Raw genomic sequence first — 17,158 nt, forward strand, 5'->3', positions numbered from 1 at the left:
ATATTGTATATAATATGCTTTCTATGAATAACTACCCCATACAACCCTGCCACAAAAGATCCAAACTATCCCTTTAACAGTCCTAAGTATTTTCCCACCTCAGGTGCAGTCTTGAAATCTGATGTAGCAATCCAATGTTGATATTCAACATACGTACAGAGATATGATTACAGTCCATTAACACACATACACAGAATCAAGTCAGAACTTTCCTGTGAATGGGACTGTACGTAATCCACTGGGTTCAGGTCCTGATCCTGAAATGCACAGATCTAATTGTAGCCATGTTACACGCCTTCTAATAAAATTTTAAATGCCAAAAAAGTATGTCACAGATCTTCATGTTTTCTATCTTTATCATCTCTGCTTCACTTTCCGGTTGAATGCTGGAGGTTTGAGACTACAAACAGAACTATAAGCTTTACTTACTTTACATTCAAGCCTTCAAAAAGTGACAAAAATTGATGTTGCATTTGAATTAACATTGAGAATGGGCCGACACAACATGGCAGCATTGTACAGTCAACAGAAAAGCTTTGACATGGCTGCCTCTGAGTTCCACAACAGTGGAGTGTTATTTTATATTAATTACACACTAATTACTGGCGTGTAATTACTCGTTAGCACACAGCGATCTCCTCCACAGTATTTCACTGTCTGCCACATTCCTGACTGTGTAGTTACCCCAAACACACACACACACACACACACACACACACACACACAGTGGTATGACACGAGCAGTGAGCCAACACTGACGCAGAAGCTTTTTAAACAATAGCAGGGAAGGACTGTTGCTGCCAGTTTCTTTCTCTTTCTATCTCTCCTCCTTCCATTCTCTCCCTCCTTGACAAACCATTACTCTCTTCCTCCGGTCAAACAGTCCCCCTCTGTCTCCCTCTGTGTTACTAGATCAATGTCATATTCAATACTCGCACATATCATCTTGTCCTGCCTCTCTGTCTGCTCTCCTCCTCTCCTTGCTCTTGTTTTACTGGAACGTTTTTCTCTTTCAGCCGACTGATCGCCTGCCTCTGTCCTCTGGCCATAAAACCTTCATTTCTTTCCACTTTCCTCTGAGTCAGCAGAAAGACAGACCACGGCTCTCCCTCTCTCTCTCCTTTCTTTCTTTCTGCCATAAAGCGGACGACGGCCCTCTGCTGTGTGCTCCGATTCTGTGAAGCGATGCGTTCAAGGTAGAAAGTTTATAAGAAAACCGTGTATCTTTGGAGTCAGGAAAGTTCTCAGGGGGATGACAGGCATCAAGTCACAAACTTTTACTAAATTCTCCCTGTAGTATTCAGATATGCGACCTAGAAGTGTCACATTTTTGTGGCATATTCTGTTTTCACAACTTCTTTTTGATGTTTTACAGCATCTAGCTTCCATTTTTATTATGTTCGTGGGCTTTACAGAAAGTCTTTAACTTAAAAACTCTTGCTAAACAAAACAAGACGACAACAGAGAGCTGTAGGAACTCCATCAACTGTGTCCTTTTGGTCCATGCACATTCCTTTACAGTCTCCTCGACCTGTGTGTACTGACTTTAAACCCTTAACCACAAACACACACACACACACACACACACACACTCCCCACTGAGAGCCAACAAAAGGTAGGAATCCACAGAGAAAACTCCAGTTTCCCTCTCCTCCCCCTTCACATTTTCCTTTTCTTCATACTCAAGTCTCCCTCACCCCCCTCCTTTCCTCCCTCCCCACCTCAGTCTGTGCACAGCTGGGGCATAGCAGGTCCTGCTAAAACACTCTCACACACTCTGAACCACAGGGGGATGAAGGAGCAGACAAACACCAAAAAAGGCACAAGGTTTTTAAAAAGCTGTAGAGTGCCACAGAGGCAGTGATTTGTTCACACTCAACACACAAACACGCACACTCACCAGATAGTTCATTTTGTCCCTGCTGCAGTGAGGCGGCTGTGCTAACTCCGGGGCAGGGCTGTAGCTCAGCCCCTGTGAGATACTTTGCCAACTAGATCCTTTGCTGAGTAGATCCCAAAAGATCCCAAAACTCCTCCAAGTCTCCTCCCCCACCCTCCTTCCTTCCAATGTCCTTCTGTCCTCCCTCCTTTTTTCTTCTCTGTGTCGCTCCTTCTGTCTTGTTCAGTCTTGTTTTCAGTTTTCGAGCAGATCCCGACACATTCTGCCGCTCCGTGATCTCACACAGCAAGAATGAGACTGCTGCTTGGCCCATTTACTTTTACCCCGCTCCCCTTCTTTCTCCCTTGATCTCCCTCCCTCCCTCTCTCTCTCTCCTGCTTGAGGAAAAGAGGGAGGAGTGTGTAACCCGACACGTCACTTCCTGCTGGATCCTGATATTCCCTCTCTCCAGTCTGGCCATTGGCCCGAGGAGCTCTTCTCATGCAAATAAGCTTTGCCCTCCCACTGTCCCAGCTCCCCCCCTCCTCCTCTCTCTCGCTCTCTCTCTCTCTCTCTCCCCCTGGCTGTGAGGGACTGTCAGTGCTTTGGAATGCTGCTGAGACACACTCACACACAGTGGACTGCACATGAGCATAAGGCAACATTACCTCATCTAACTGTCTCTACCCTCAGATTGGTGGTCCTTTCTCTGCTGGTCTATAAGAGCTGCTAACGAACCTGATGTCCAGACAGTAGACAATCGGTACGTTTACATGCACAGTAAAGTCAAGCTACAGTTATAGCTCGACTACTGTCCTTGTCCCAGTATACAAGCATGGGAGGGGAAATGATTTATTGACCGAAGTATGTCCGACTGGTACGATAGGTGGCAATATACACCTTTCAGCTTGTTAGTATTGGACCTTTTTTCGGTTGACATATTACCTCACATACCAAACAATTGACAAACAAGTTAGCTACAGTTAGCTAGCAGCAAACTGTTACCAATTGTATATTCCGTCTGTCCAAAAATACACCGCTCTGGATGTGGATTTTGCCATGTTGTTACAAGCTTCTTCTTCTGTTACACATTTAATGCTATTCGACTTCTCGGTCAAAGCCCGGGATGGAAACTGTGGAGCATGTGCAGAGAGCCTCAACGAGCTCAGGTCTGATTGACTGTTTACATGCAGGAGTAATTCAACTCCCAATTGCGTTATCTGGGTGTGTTAGTCCTACTTTGAGAAATTAAATTTAGTGCAATTTCAGTTGGACTAACACAATAAATCCATTCTCTCTAATGTCAAGTAAATGTACTGACTGTGTGTCATGACTACACACTGTAGAAAAGACAGTTAAGCCCATGTCTGAAAAGTTCTGCATATTTTATCTCGTGGGTCCCATAGTTTCCTAGAATTTAATCTTATTACTTAATTGTAAATTCATTGGACAGTAAATGTGAATAGTGTTTAACTGGAACACTTCCAATTAAATAATACTTATTAATTGCTACTGCAGCATGGAGTCTTTCAGTCACAGTGCACAGCAGGTCAGGCAGAGCTCACGCTCCAGCATATATGATGAATAAAGATTCCAGTCATAACCAAATCTGAAATGAATGATGAATGAATTCTAGCTTGAGTTTGAAGAGAACAGTTATTTTAAGAAGATTCTTCTAGAAATCAACAGCTGCTTATAAACGTAACACAACAGATTAAACTGAGATGACAATATGGTCTGGATTTTTCCTGACATGAACAGCACACTACAAAGGGTATTTCCAGGAAACATCCCAGGTAAATATTAGGAAATGTTGGCTCCTAAAAGGTTGTTTGATCTATCTCAGAATGCTGGGAAAATATCAACATCAATCTTTTATTATATACATTATTTATTTTTGCAACTACAGATTTTTAATCTAACTTTTAGTACTAGAAAAATATAATCAATTGCTTTTTAAGTCCACTAAATAATGCTGATGATAGTCAGTAGAGGTCTTAGTCAGTGGCATATGGCAGGAAGTTCATCAAAACAAAGATGGAGGCACCAGGGAAAGAAATCAGAAAGGTGCCGTCAGTGTTTAAATCAAACATCTGGACTTATTTTGCATCTTTTAAAATGGAGGGAAAGCAGGACTTGGTTATGATACATGCAATTTGCAAGCAGTGTCATATGAGAATAAAATACTCTGGGAAGATTACAAACATGAGGGCTCACCTCACACTCCACCACTCAGAGATAGCGTTAGCTCAACAAAACTACCATTCAACTCGAGAGCGCTGAGCATAACACAGTCCATCACCTACTTCATGTGTAAAGATCTGCGTCTATACAGTGGTGTTGAAAATGAAAGATTTTGTTACATGCTAAAAACAATGGAACCCAGGTACCTGACTCCGTCCTGACGTTTTTTTCAGTCATACCCAAGCTGTACAGAGAAGTGAAGCAGAAAGTTGAGGAATCTTTGAGTACAGCATTTCAGATATTTACCTGAAAATCTTGCGCCTGTATTCACAAAAAATTGCTCCTCGTGACAAATTTTGAAGAAAGTTCTTAGAATTATAATGTTTTCTAAGAATTTCCCCTTAAAGTTAGCTCTAGATCCTGATAAAAGTTTTTGACCTTTTGGACACAAAATGTGGTCACTTCATCATTTTATCCTATTAGACATTTATATGAAATCTTGTAATGAATAGCATCTGAATTCTGGAGTTATGGCCGAAAACATATATTTTTTTTAAGGTCACGGTGACGAACAAAATCTGATCAGTTCATCCTTGCTATACCTCCACTATTTACTGTGTTTCTGCTCCGTTTGAATTTACTATTATGATACTAAATTTGTTTGTCATTTGAAATGCATTTGTCACTAAGATGAGTGATGTTTGTGAGAGGTTTATGAAATAAAGTCTGGATTTATCTATTAGTATTCTGCCTGTATCAAATGTAGGATGTCCAAATATGGCCGTGTGCCCTCTGGTCCTCGCTGCCTCTCCTCTAATATTTTAAGAACAGGAGTTACATTGTGTCGGATGCTGATCAGCCTGGTGCCAACTATCTAGCAGAACATTCCACACACACCTACACACACACTTTACCCTCCATGACCTGGGCACTGCCCTCTCTGACTGCCACACTCAACAACAACAGCCTCTGTTACACTGACCTACAAATGGCAAGTACATCACACACACACACACACACACACACACACACACACAGAACAAGAACAAAAAGCAGTCATTGAGGGTTAGGCCATGTAGGTCAATGTGAATCTGAATATGGTAATATTTTCTGCTGAGGAAGTGGCTCCATGGACACTCAGTTTGTGTGTCTTCACTCTCAGTTCAGGTTAAAGATATCAATAGTGGAGGTCTGACACTGCCAGTCAAGTCTATAATCCTCGAAAACCCTGGTATTCCCTGTGGTGTCTGGTAAAGTACAATTTGAATGTCTTCACAAGATGTGTCTTGGAAAATAGACAACTAAGCAGCTATGATGTCTGCCTGCCATCTGTGCTTCAGTAAAGCAGTGAAGAAGAACCTTCTCAAATGAACTGCACACTTGTTGTGGGATAGAAGTCTTTGAGGATTACTTCTGCGACTCCAGTGTCATCACCAAATTATGTTAATGATGTAAAAATAGAACAAGTGTAAAAAATAGATTCCTGGGCGTGATGATTCACGCGATGATGAATTATATTGGAAACCACACAAAAACACTGTAAAACTACAATTACACACACACACACACACACACACACACAAGTCATGTTTCTCTTACAATTTACATCCATGTCTGTGGAAATATGGATGCATCACACCCATTGTCCCTCGACAGCACAGAAGATCTATACATCAGCACAGTTTCAAGATTAGTGTCACCAGTTAAGTTATGACACTGAGTAATCGCCCGAAAAGGGTTTTATGCAGAACATTATGATGTCAAAGTGAAGTTGACCTTTGACCTTTTGGATATAAAATGTCATCACGCCATCATTCAATCCTGTTAGACATTTGTGTGGAGCTTTGTCATAATAAGCGTATGAATTTTTGAGCCATGGCTGAAACAATACAGTTAGATCATTCAACAATCAGAAACCATGCATTTGAGGTCAACCGATTGATCGGTTTGGCTGATTAATCAGTATTGATAGGACTTTACACAAACTATCGTTTATGGCAGAACGGGACTCTTATAGTGGCCCATCACTGTGTCTGACTGTGTCCCATCATTTATGAGCAGGCCACATTTAAGCTCTTTGTAGACCTACACAATACAAGGATGAGAAACTTTTCAGCTCCACTAATCAATTTGTTGTTGGCCTCCCCTCCAAATAATCAATAATGACCCACATAATTATGTATTGACGAATATCCATCACATAGTTTGATCCTCCTAAAGTTCCTCCTAAAACCACCTCGGTGCCATAGGCCCCGATTCTGTGTTTTGGGGCTCAAGCAACCACAGAAAAGTCTGGGCCAACTGAAAGCAATTTCAGATTAGCTGCCTATGTGAAGGCTATGTTCTGCTTTGTTCCACCGTACTGATGAGCCAATTAAACCACTGGACCAAAGCACCAAGGACTTAAGGTAGCCTGTTATAACTTGCTTGGCTTGTTAACAGGTGGCGTCTCGTAGCCTACAATGTGATGTTGCGTTCTTTATAAGTGTATTATAGCAGCGGTGTCTCACAGCCACAGGGGTGTCAGGATTGATTTGTGCACTTGGCCTATGACTTGTGTTCAGATGAGACTTTTTATGAAATAATTTTGGTATCATTGATTAGAACTTTTCAGTGCATTTAATGTTGTGTATAATAAGTGATAAACTGATTTATAAATATCATAAATGTCATGGGCTAGCAGTTGGTAAAATTTCAGGACCATGGACAGAGCTGATTGTGCCTCCTGGGGCCCAATCCAGAAAGCAGGTTTAACAAACTAAGTCTGACCCTGGTTGGTGATTTGCACTTCAGTAGAGTAATAGGCCACAGTAGCGAATTCAGTGGCTTTATTTCAGCTACGTGGCAACAAAGATAGTAAATTGAAATATTTTCAAATGCAATGCCAACTAACAACGTTCAAATTACATATGCAGTCTATTTAAAAAAAATAAATAAATAAAAAAAAAAAGCACAGCTCACATTTACATTCTGTAGTGGCACCACAATCCCGCTCAATGGGATGTTATTGGCCGATTAATCGGCTATCGGCTTTCTCCTGCTCCAAACTCTTGTTATTATATCTGCCATTAAAAATGCGGTCGACCTCTACTATGGATTACCAGAACCATCCAGGATGCCATAAACACTCTCACTGCAGCCAGTCCGGAAACATGGACAGTTACAAAGCAGCAGCCTACAATGTAAGAGCAGGCAAAAAAGGACTGAACTACAATGCACAGGTTGAAGGAGTTGTCAGGATTATATTTCACTGGAGTTGTAATTTGTATGTATTCATCTGACAAAATCAATCATTGATTGATTGAACGATAGAACGACAAGACAGACAGACAGACAGACAGACAGACAGACAGACAGATAGACAGATAGATAGATAGATAGATAGATAGATAGATAGATCATGTATATAACCAGGTTTCTAATCTGCTTTTTACATGTCAGCATAAAACTGTTTATCTGATAGAGTGAAGTGGTTTCTTGTTTCTTGCAGTTGTATTTTATGTAGAGTTCTGGAACTCGAAGGTTCTCGAACACCAGAAAGACACCAAAAGACAGGATGTGTCTGACTAAGACCATCGGCGCTGCCTTAAAAAAAAAAAGCAGCCCCCTCCTTCTTTTCAATGAGACCGCTGCAGTGATGCAGTGTGAGTACTGACACAGAGTTCTCCAGCAAACAAAAGGCATCTGGCCAAAAAGGTTAAACTTGGCTCAACACTTGCTGCAACGAGACAATGGCCAATCAAATACATCCAAGTATTGATTAGTAGTGTCCTTTGGTCAAGTCTTCTGTTGTTAGTAATTCATATTTTGCAGATGACATGCATTATTCTTCATAGACAAATAATTCTCACTCCTATGTGTTAATGCAACCCACTTGCCAAAATAAATGTTGGCACTGTACGTTTCTTTAAACCATGGAAAAACAGCCCACTTGGGGGCTGAAAAGCTGCTGGAAACCAGGGTTTGAAGCTTCTGGTCAGTTGGTTGATTGGTTGGCTGATGTGCTCTTGTCCGACCAAATGCTCATTGGTTGGACAGTCACTGGCGTTACTTTAAGATGGACTCCTGCATGCAGCTCAGGTGGAAAAGCATTACAGTGCACAGTGTATTTTCAGATATTACAGTGGACATCACATTTATTTTCCACTTGAGGCTACTTGCTTTGGTGGACACACAATGCTACCAGGTAGAGTGCACTCAGTGCACTGGGGCAGATTTAGATAATCTAGAGATAACACACAGATTTTTTCCCCCACTGACAAGTCCATTGGTTGAAGAGTAGGTAGAATTTCAATCGATCAGATTTTCTTTGGTTAATTACAGCCTACTGGAAGCAAAGTCACGGTCCCTAAATAACACCCATGTTTGGGGGCTAAAATAGCCCAGGAAACAGTGACAGGTTGCAAGAGATCATCTGCATTTTGGGGATGAAATGCCACAGTAAAAATAGTGATGGGTATCTAAAAAACACCCATGTTTGATAGCTAAATAGCTGCTAGAAACACAGCAATGTCTCAGTAAAAAAACAACTGCTTTTTGTGCCACTGTACTTGCTTGAAAAACAGCGACAGATCCCTAAAAAAAACCCACACTTCTAGGGGCTATAAAGGCTCAGCAAACACAGTGAGGGGTCGCTAGAGAATACCTATGTTTTGGAGCCGAAAATCCGTAGTAAAAACAGTGACAGGTCCCTGAAAAACACCCACATTTGGTGCTGAACAAGCTGCTAGAAACACAGCAATGTCTCACTAAAAGAACAACCACTTGTCATGCCACTTTCCTGCTGAACAAAAAGCTAAGGGTCCCTAAAAAACACCCACAATGGTGCCTAAAAACCTGTTGGAAACATACCAATGTCTCAGTAAAAAACAACTGCTTTTCATGCCACTATCCCTGCTTGAAAACAGTGACTGGTCCCTAAAAACACCTACAGTTGGTGCCTGGCAATGTCTCAGCAAAAAAACAAACGCTTTTCATGCCACTATCCCTGCTTGAAAACAGTGACCGGTCCCTAAAAAAAACACCTACGTTTGGGCGCTATCAAGCTGCAGGAAAAACAGTGATGGTGCCTAAAAAGCTGCTGAAAACACAGTAATTACTCACTAAAAACAAATGGCTTTGTTGTTTGCTGGTCATAAACAGTGGTCTGCAGTTTTCTGCAGACTGGCAGTTGTCTCACCTTGGTGTCATGTCACCCACCATTCCCTCAACCTTTTGATGACAAAATAAGACTGTGGCATGTTTGACGTCAGATGTTAACGTATTCGTGTTTTACAGGAACTAACATTGCCAACATTTTCCTCTGGTGACTTGGCTGGTTTCTGAAAGCGGCTGTCTGCTGTGTGCTATCACTGTAATCTTACACACAGAGGCTGCAAGTCACTTGCCTGACTACAATAAATGGATTCCTCTTTTTCTTCTTAGATTAAAATCCCATTTTTAAATAGCAGTCGAATCAGATGAATGACAGTGTGTGTGTGTGTGTGTGTGTGTGTGTGTGAGCGAGCATCTCCACTCCTCTGTTCACTCTTCCTCCATTCTCTCTCCATTCACATGGTTAATAACTCCATTAACCCCTGTCAGCTCTCTGCTCTGGTCCAGCGGCTGACACACACTAATTGATGAGCTTGGAGTGTGTGTGTGTGCATGGGACTGTGTGTTCATCATTTAAGCTGCTTATTATAAGAGCAAGTGATCTCTCTCAGCCCCAAGCACAAAATACAAATGGCTGCTCTTGGGTGAAAAACTTGTATGTCCATTTTTTTGTGACGTTATTGAACTACTAATGTCTCAAAGGGCTGATGAGCGTTTCTAACCCACCTGGGTTTTATAAGCCTTTGGCTCTGGCCTAAAAGATGTGTCCAACCAAGAAAATGAAACAAGGTTGTTCTTCTTGTCAAGCTGACATTTTGGAGATACAAGGTTTCCACCTGAGAGCTGTGAAGTGCTTCTCATTCACCACACACAGGCAGAGTTGTGCACAAATTCTAATGACAGTGGCATTTGGTGTTAATACCTGGGGCCAGACATTGGGGCAGTTATTTTTAATTCAACACAAGCAGCAGTGACGGGACAAATGGATCACTGTATTGATACTAAATCGCATATTACACACACACACACACACACACACACACACACACACACACACACACACACACACACACACACAGTAGCATAATAGGATTGGTGTTTGTCCCAATATGAAATTCATTTCCTGTGATGTTGTGTGTGTTGAGTCAGTGATTTTTAAAACTGGAATTCTATTGTTGGGCTCCGTCCAGCTAAAGCACCCCAGAGAGCGGACGTGCAGAGTGTGTGTGAGTGTGTAATCATGGCTGGGAGGGCAGCTGCTGTTTCAGTTTGTGATCAGCAGCTCATTTCAATTTTCTCTCCAATTTTCTCTTTACTGTCTAAAACCAGATACACTCTCAGAGCAGAGCTGATGTATGACCCCAACTACTGTAAACTACAGGCATCACTACTCCCTGCAGTGGGAGCAACTGATTTTGGACTGCAGAAATAAAATCTTTCCATGTCCTACATCACTGCAAGACAAGTCTCTCTCACACACACGCACACACACATAGACAAACTCAAACAGACAAACTTGCATCATCACCAATGGAGTTTTTTCATGTCACATAATAACTCATTTGTTAATAGCGTTAATACAAGAGCACACTACAGCATCCAGCCTGTACAGCACACACATCACTACATGATATTGTATATGAGACGATATTATCTGCCCATTTAACACAGTCAGTTACAGAAGTAGCTGCCACCCTTTTCTTTTTTTACTTTTGGCCATAAAAGATGAAAACAACACATACCAAATAATGTAAGTCATTGTAACCACTGAAATTCAATAAAGTTAATTTGAAATTGACTCCACAAACACACATTACACAGCACATGGGATAAGTTTACCTTTAGTGCAAAAAGACCTTTCTGGAAGAAATGTTTTCATTCTAACCCAAGCCATCATCTTTTTCCTAAGACGTACAGGCAAACTCCTCCCAGCATCCATGAAACACAGATTATTATCAGCATTTAGGGATCCTCGGATCGGGTATTGGCGCCGATCACGTTATTTTTACAAAATCGGAATTGGTAATAAAAGATTGGAGGAATCAAAACAACAAAAATGGCCAGGTTTTTCATCTGTGTTGTTCATTGTTGCCTCTGCTTTCCAATGTATTAAGTGTGGCGATCCTGTATATTTTAAAAATATATATTTTTTATAAGACAGTCAGCTGATGGCTTGCTCACTTCCAGACACACCCACCGGTGCTATCGGCCAGTGGGATGGCTTGATCAGCTGAGCCCAGGTAGACCAGCCCCTACATTATGCCGCTCCTGGCAGTATGGCGAGAGACGCCGGCGAGTGAGAAATGAGCCAGAAGTCCTCTGCGTATTCGGCCCACCACGGCATTTTACACCGCTCAAAGTCCGCGAAATAGGTGCTCTTCCCTGTGGAATATCATCCATCCGGCCACCGGCCTCACCTCAGATTCCCCGCCATGGATATCAAGGGATCCTACGGAGCCTCCACGCCCGAAACAACACCAGAGCGTTACAGCATTCACCCACGGTCCTGTGAGTTGGCAAAAGCCGGGGGTTACTTTTCGTTTCATTATTCCTTATTTGGAACCTTCGGGCCGGGTTGATTTATTGTTTTGAAACTGAACTGGCGTACAGTGGATTTTCTTTACTTCCTTGTTTACGAGAAAACCTGGGGTGTGGATTGAACTGAATTGAACTGTGATATGTTATTTGGAAAGAACATATCACATAACATTTATTTTCTTTGGTGAAAAAAATAAATACTGTCTTGAAACTGATTACTGTTGTATTTGTATTTTTGAAAATTGAGTATAATTCTTTTGTTCAACAGAAACCAGGTAAAAACAATTTAATTTTGGTGTAAAGGGACCTGTTTTATAGGTTTTATGGTTACTTTGTGGGGTTTGACTGAGTAAAAGAAAAATATTTGTTTCATGAGAAACAAAAGATATAGGCCTATTTTGTTTGTGGAAGACAAGAAAGGAAGACCTGCTGAACCACCGATAAGCTTTTTGGATACTATCTAAATAAAAAGGAAACCTTATGGGACAACTTGGATGCATTCTCTTTTTTTTTTCTTTCTTAATGCTTTGCAAAGTATCGGATCGGACTCGGTATCGGATTCGGTTTCAAAATAAAGGACTTGGTATCGGATCGGATGCAAAAAAAAATGTGATCGGGACATCCCTACCAACTTTATTTAACAAAAGTATAAAATTCAGCTCATTAATAACTGTCAAGGTTCATTGACAAAACAATTGTTTTTTCTAGTCACTCATTTTAGCTTAAGCACTGACACATTGCATAAATTAGCCTAGCAGCTAGTGAAGATTTACTCTACTCATAGCAAACAAATTACATGGATTATTTATACTTTTTCTTACTCACCAAGTCACTGCATCTCCCGACTAGGGCTGCCACTAACGATTATTTTCATTGTCGACTAATCTGTCGATTATTTCTTCGATTAGTCGACTAATCATTTCATCGAGAAAAGTGTTAAAATGTTGAAAAATGTCGGTCTGTCTCGCCCAAACCCCAAAATTACGTCATCTAATGTCTTGTTTCATACTCACGCCGAAGGGTTTTAGTTCACTGTCACGGGAGAGTGTGTAAAGCTGCCAATATCTGAACGTAAGAAGCTGCAGTAAGAGTATTTTGGGGTACTTTTATAGTACTTTTCTATGAAAAATGACTCAAACCGATTAGTCGACTACTAAAATAGTCACCGATTATTTTAATAGTCGATTAGTCATTGATTAGTCGACTAATCATGGCAGCCCTACTCCTGACAGAACAGCACTGTTGAATTTCAGCCTGCATGCGTGTATTTTCAGCCCAACATTGTTTAAACAGAGCAGCTGTTGTTGCTGTAAGAAGTTAGCGTAGTGAGATGCTCGTCTGGGCAGGCTTGGGTTGGCTCCCATTTTCTCCAAATTCAATAATATTTCTACACTAGTGACTTATTCCCGTGTAAAGAGCGTTATCCTCGTCATCTGTCTCTTGGCTGCATGCCATCTGCCTGTTGCTCTTAAAAGGTGACACAGACTTTCAAAGTAAAGGCCTAACCTAAAGATGATATGGATCGATGTTTTCACTTTGCATCAATGCTACTGGATCGTAGATGATTGCACCAATATGTCGATCCAGATCGATGGATCGTCACAACTCTAACTCACCACAACTATCTACAGTTCCTTCTTAGAGAGGGCAAGCTTTTGGCTGCATTTTGGATTCAATAACTTACTTAGCTTTGCGGGATGAAGGTGAAGCATTTTGTGAATAGCACTGGATGCCATCACACAAGGGCTGAAACTGCTACTGGCTGACCTTGACTTATCCACCCATTTCAACTGCTGAAGAAGAGTGTTTTGGTACTAGAGGCTTTCAAGTAAATACCAGAGAATGGGTTCAGACTTCCTGTTGAAGTTGGGGGTTGGAAAAGTCCAGTGAGAGGGTTTGTCCACACACACACACACACACACACACACACGCATGTACAGAGAGAGAGAGACAGAGTGAAGGGAGTTTTGCACAAACAGTCCCTCTGTCAGTGTGATGTCAGAGTTTGGGGAGGTCAGAGGGTCAGTCACAAAAAATGATCGACTAGTTGATTATACAGAGCACACACACACACACACACACACACACACACAAAAATGAAATGAAAAAGTTAACATCTTTAACAGACAATAAGACCCAAGACAAGTACACTTTAAATAGAACTAAAAAAGCAAATAGCTTCATTCAGAATGGAACATTTACATAAGTGAAATCATAAGAGAAGCTGTCTGTGCAAAAGGATTCTGCAGTCGTGTCTCTCATGCCTCTATCTTGGAGGTCAACAGTCTTTTTATCAGCTGTAATCTCTTTCAATATGGGACTGCACAGTGTGAATGCATCCTATTCACTGCACAGTAACAGCCATTCAGAGCTGCCTGGGCCATTATCATAAAACTGTGGCATGAATGCCACCCTGTCAGTGCAACATAAAGAAGACAAGACATACTGGACACCTATTGTAGAGACATACACACTAAATTCACACTGTCTTTACCATGGTGTTTCAGACAGTCCTACGGATGGGATGCAGTTTGATGGATAGAGCACAATGTATCTGTGATTCAGCCATGTAACTGGAGCTACACATGTGAACAGTGTGATGTGATGGACTGGGTATTAAACCTCAGTACTGCTTTAACCACTGACAGAAATAATGTCTGCAGCCAATCAAAAACTGTCACGTACCAATAAAAGTATTGTTTTAATAAAATGTCAAACCCCTGCCATCCCCAGCAGTGATTATCCTGAAAACATTCCCACAGACTGACACAGTGGAGAATCAGTCATGCCAGAGGCAACACTTTGTTCTACTGTGTCAGACAATCAGCTCTTTGACAGTGAAGTAAAATGACAGCCACTGTAGGGAACATCACACACACAGCCTATGGGATGTGTCAAGCATGGACCTATTCACCTTTCTGTGTCCCACACCATTCTGTCTGTGTAGTGAGCTGTCTCTCTTCCTGTAGCCAGGACATTCACATCAGCAGGGGGCACACTGAAGTAAAGTACTGCAACCACTGGTGTAAATATTGTTTCAATTACTTCTACAACTAGCTGTCTTTTTATTTTCATATCGTATCATTTTTTTAATAAACTTATTTAGGGTATAACATCACTGTGTCCAGTGTTCTGTTTCGAACATACATTCCCACAGGAAATTAGATCAACAAATCAGTTTATTTGAAACTACACTTTTTTGAAACTACATTTTTACATCAACCTGCCTATAGGGGTAAAGGATGGAAATTAGCCGTGGGCTACAATCTGGCGTATTTACATATACTCACGTATTTGTTCATTAATATGCATTGTCCCTATTTCTAAATAAATAAATAAATACAGAGCCACACAGCGCATTGTCAAGATCTGTAAGCTTCTGTGACCTATAGTTTCCCCTAACACCCATCTCATTTACAGTATCTATCTACAGTATCTACAGGCCACTGTCAGCCTTACAATTAACACTATGTACGCAGGTGTGTGTGCAGCATCCTTAGTTTCAGCTGGCAGATGTGTTTTCTACTAGACAAGCCACCACAACCTCACGGGCTGAAAAATGTAGCCAACATGGAAGTGCCAAAAAATGCAGTTTCTTTAATGGCCATTTGAGGCTGGCTCCAGAAGTGAGTCAATCCCAATAGACCCCCATGTTAAAATGCCCAACTTTACAGCAGAAATAAACATGTTTACAGCCTGGAACAAAAACATTGTTTTAGTCACTACAGCTAATTTCAACATTTTTAGTCTAATAATAAACAAAATGCACTCACAAAATGTCAAGTAAGGAAATATTCTTACACCTATCTTCCTTTCTAAACAGAAAAATATAACAGTACAATTTCTGAATTCAAATTCCTCACTTTCACAGGACTAAAAGCCTTTGCATCCCAAATTTGTATTTTTTTGTCCGAAGTAAATGCGCATTTAAAAGTAAATATAACCTCACTTGTCAATCATGCTTACACACTGACTCTTGTCATCTGTCATCACAGTTTTCAGGTTTTATTTTATGCATATTTCGCATCCATCAATAGCTTGTGGAGATTTATTTGACCCTGACGCAGTGAAGAAAATTGGGTTTACCTGCTTACACACAGATCCGCAACAAGAGAGAGGAACAGGACAGAAGTGGACAGGGGGGCAGCAAGAAAAAGACGTGTTAATACATGACAGCAAAGTCCTTTTTGAAAAGTTCAAGGACAAATAGAAGGTAACATCAGCCTGTCTAGAAATGCACAATACCGATGATTATGCTCACAGCAGAGTGCATTTTATGAAATAGACACAGAGTATCATATCACAACCGTGGTGCCAAAGGCAAAACGCTGAAAGAGAGTGGCAACAGCCAGGAAGAAAACTCGAATGGACAGAAGCAAGGGAGAAAATGTGTCTATATATTTTGCCTCATACTGGGAATGTTTGCAGTGAATAGAACCTCAAGATGCCTCAGACTCAGTGTGCAAGGTTTGTGTGTGTAACGAATGTTATCAGATGATGGAGTTAAAGAACTACACAAAAAAAATACTTACTTGTTGTCCAAGACCTTAAGACTAGCTTAACTGCTTTGTTAACTCATCATAAAACATACTTCATTCAAACTTGACAGAGACAAAATAAAACTCACCAAAACCAGCTTGGTGAGTCTTTCCATTGTTGGTTGAAGTAAACCCTTAAATTGCTAAGTTGTTGTGAAAATATGCTGGCTTTACCAGTGCTTTTCCCCTATGGTCTCTCTCTGCTGCTGCTGCTGCTGGTTGCTGGTAATGTTATCCCCACCACTAAGTGTCTCCATTTTGTTAGTTCAGCTGCCTATTCTACCAGTACAGACCGACTTGTGGTGGTGCATGCTGTGTACTACAATACATTGCCTCAATACAGCATCTCGGTATCAGTTTGATAGAAAGACAAGCATCTGTATTTTTGCCAGTACTGAAATCATACCTTCAGGATTTCCAAATCCCCTAGTACTATAACACCTTGATACTGTCCAAGCCTATTATACATATATGTTACCTTCATGTATATTATAGGCCCAGATTTTCACCTGTTACATCAAAACATTCAGCGCTTCATCCCATACATGGGAATCTGAAAAACAGAGCCAGCTGTGTACTTTGAAAGTTACTACAAAATAATACTTCGTTGCATTTAAAATGAGCCAAAAACTTTTTACACTTTTTTACTTTTTTATACTAAGGCCTCAATCTTTAGAGTTTTGATTGCATGAGAATAACAAGAACAACAATAACATTATTGTTATTATCAGCCAGCTAATTCAGAATGCAGCAGCACGTGTACTAACAGGAACTAAGAAACGAGATCATATTTCTCCTGTTTTAGCTTCTCTGCACTGGCTCCCTGTAAAATCCAGAATTGAATTTAAAATCCTACTGTAAACCTATAAAGCTCTAAATGGTCAAGCTCCATCATATCTTAGTGAGCTCATAGTGCCATATTATC

The 17,158-nt window shown here is 40.9% G+C and overlaps 1 protein-coding gene across 3 annotated transcripts in view; it reads right to left on the bottom strand.

Annotated features, from left to right (window-relative positions):
* bcar1 (BCAR1 scaffold protein, Cas family member) overlaps nt 1-17,158 on the bottom strand; it is a 124,034-nt gene that overhangs the window by 65,215 nt on the left and 41,661 nt on the right. Inside the window, exon 1 of one of the 3 annotated variants that reach the window (XM_050072214.1) lies at nt 1,901-2,237. The exons of 1 other annotated variant lie outside the window; for it this stretch is intronic. In XM_050072214.1, the coding sequence (XP_049928171.1) occupies nt 1,901-1,912 (12 nt within the window). In that variant the 5' untranslated portion in view covers nt 1,913-2,237. Of the gene's footprint in view, nt 1-1,900; nt 2,238-17,158 lie in introns of those variants that run through there. One more of the 3 variants, XM_050072216.1, reaches the window with a different exon arrangement.

The sequence above is a fragment of the Epinephelus moara genome, chromosome 20, assembly GCF_006386435.1.
Source record: "Epinephelus moara isolate mb chromosome 20, YSFRI_EMoa_1.0, whole genome shotgun sequence".
In the NCBI taxonomy this organism is placed as follows: domain Eukaryota; kingdom Metazoa; phylum Chordata; class Actinopteri; order Perciformes; family Serranidae; genus Epinephelus; species Epinephelus moara.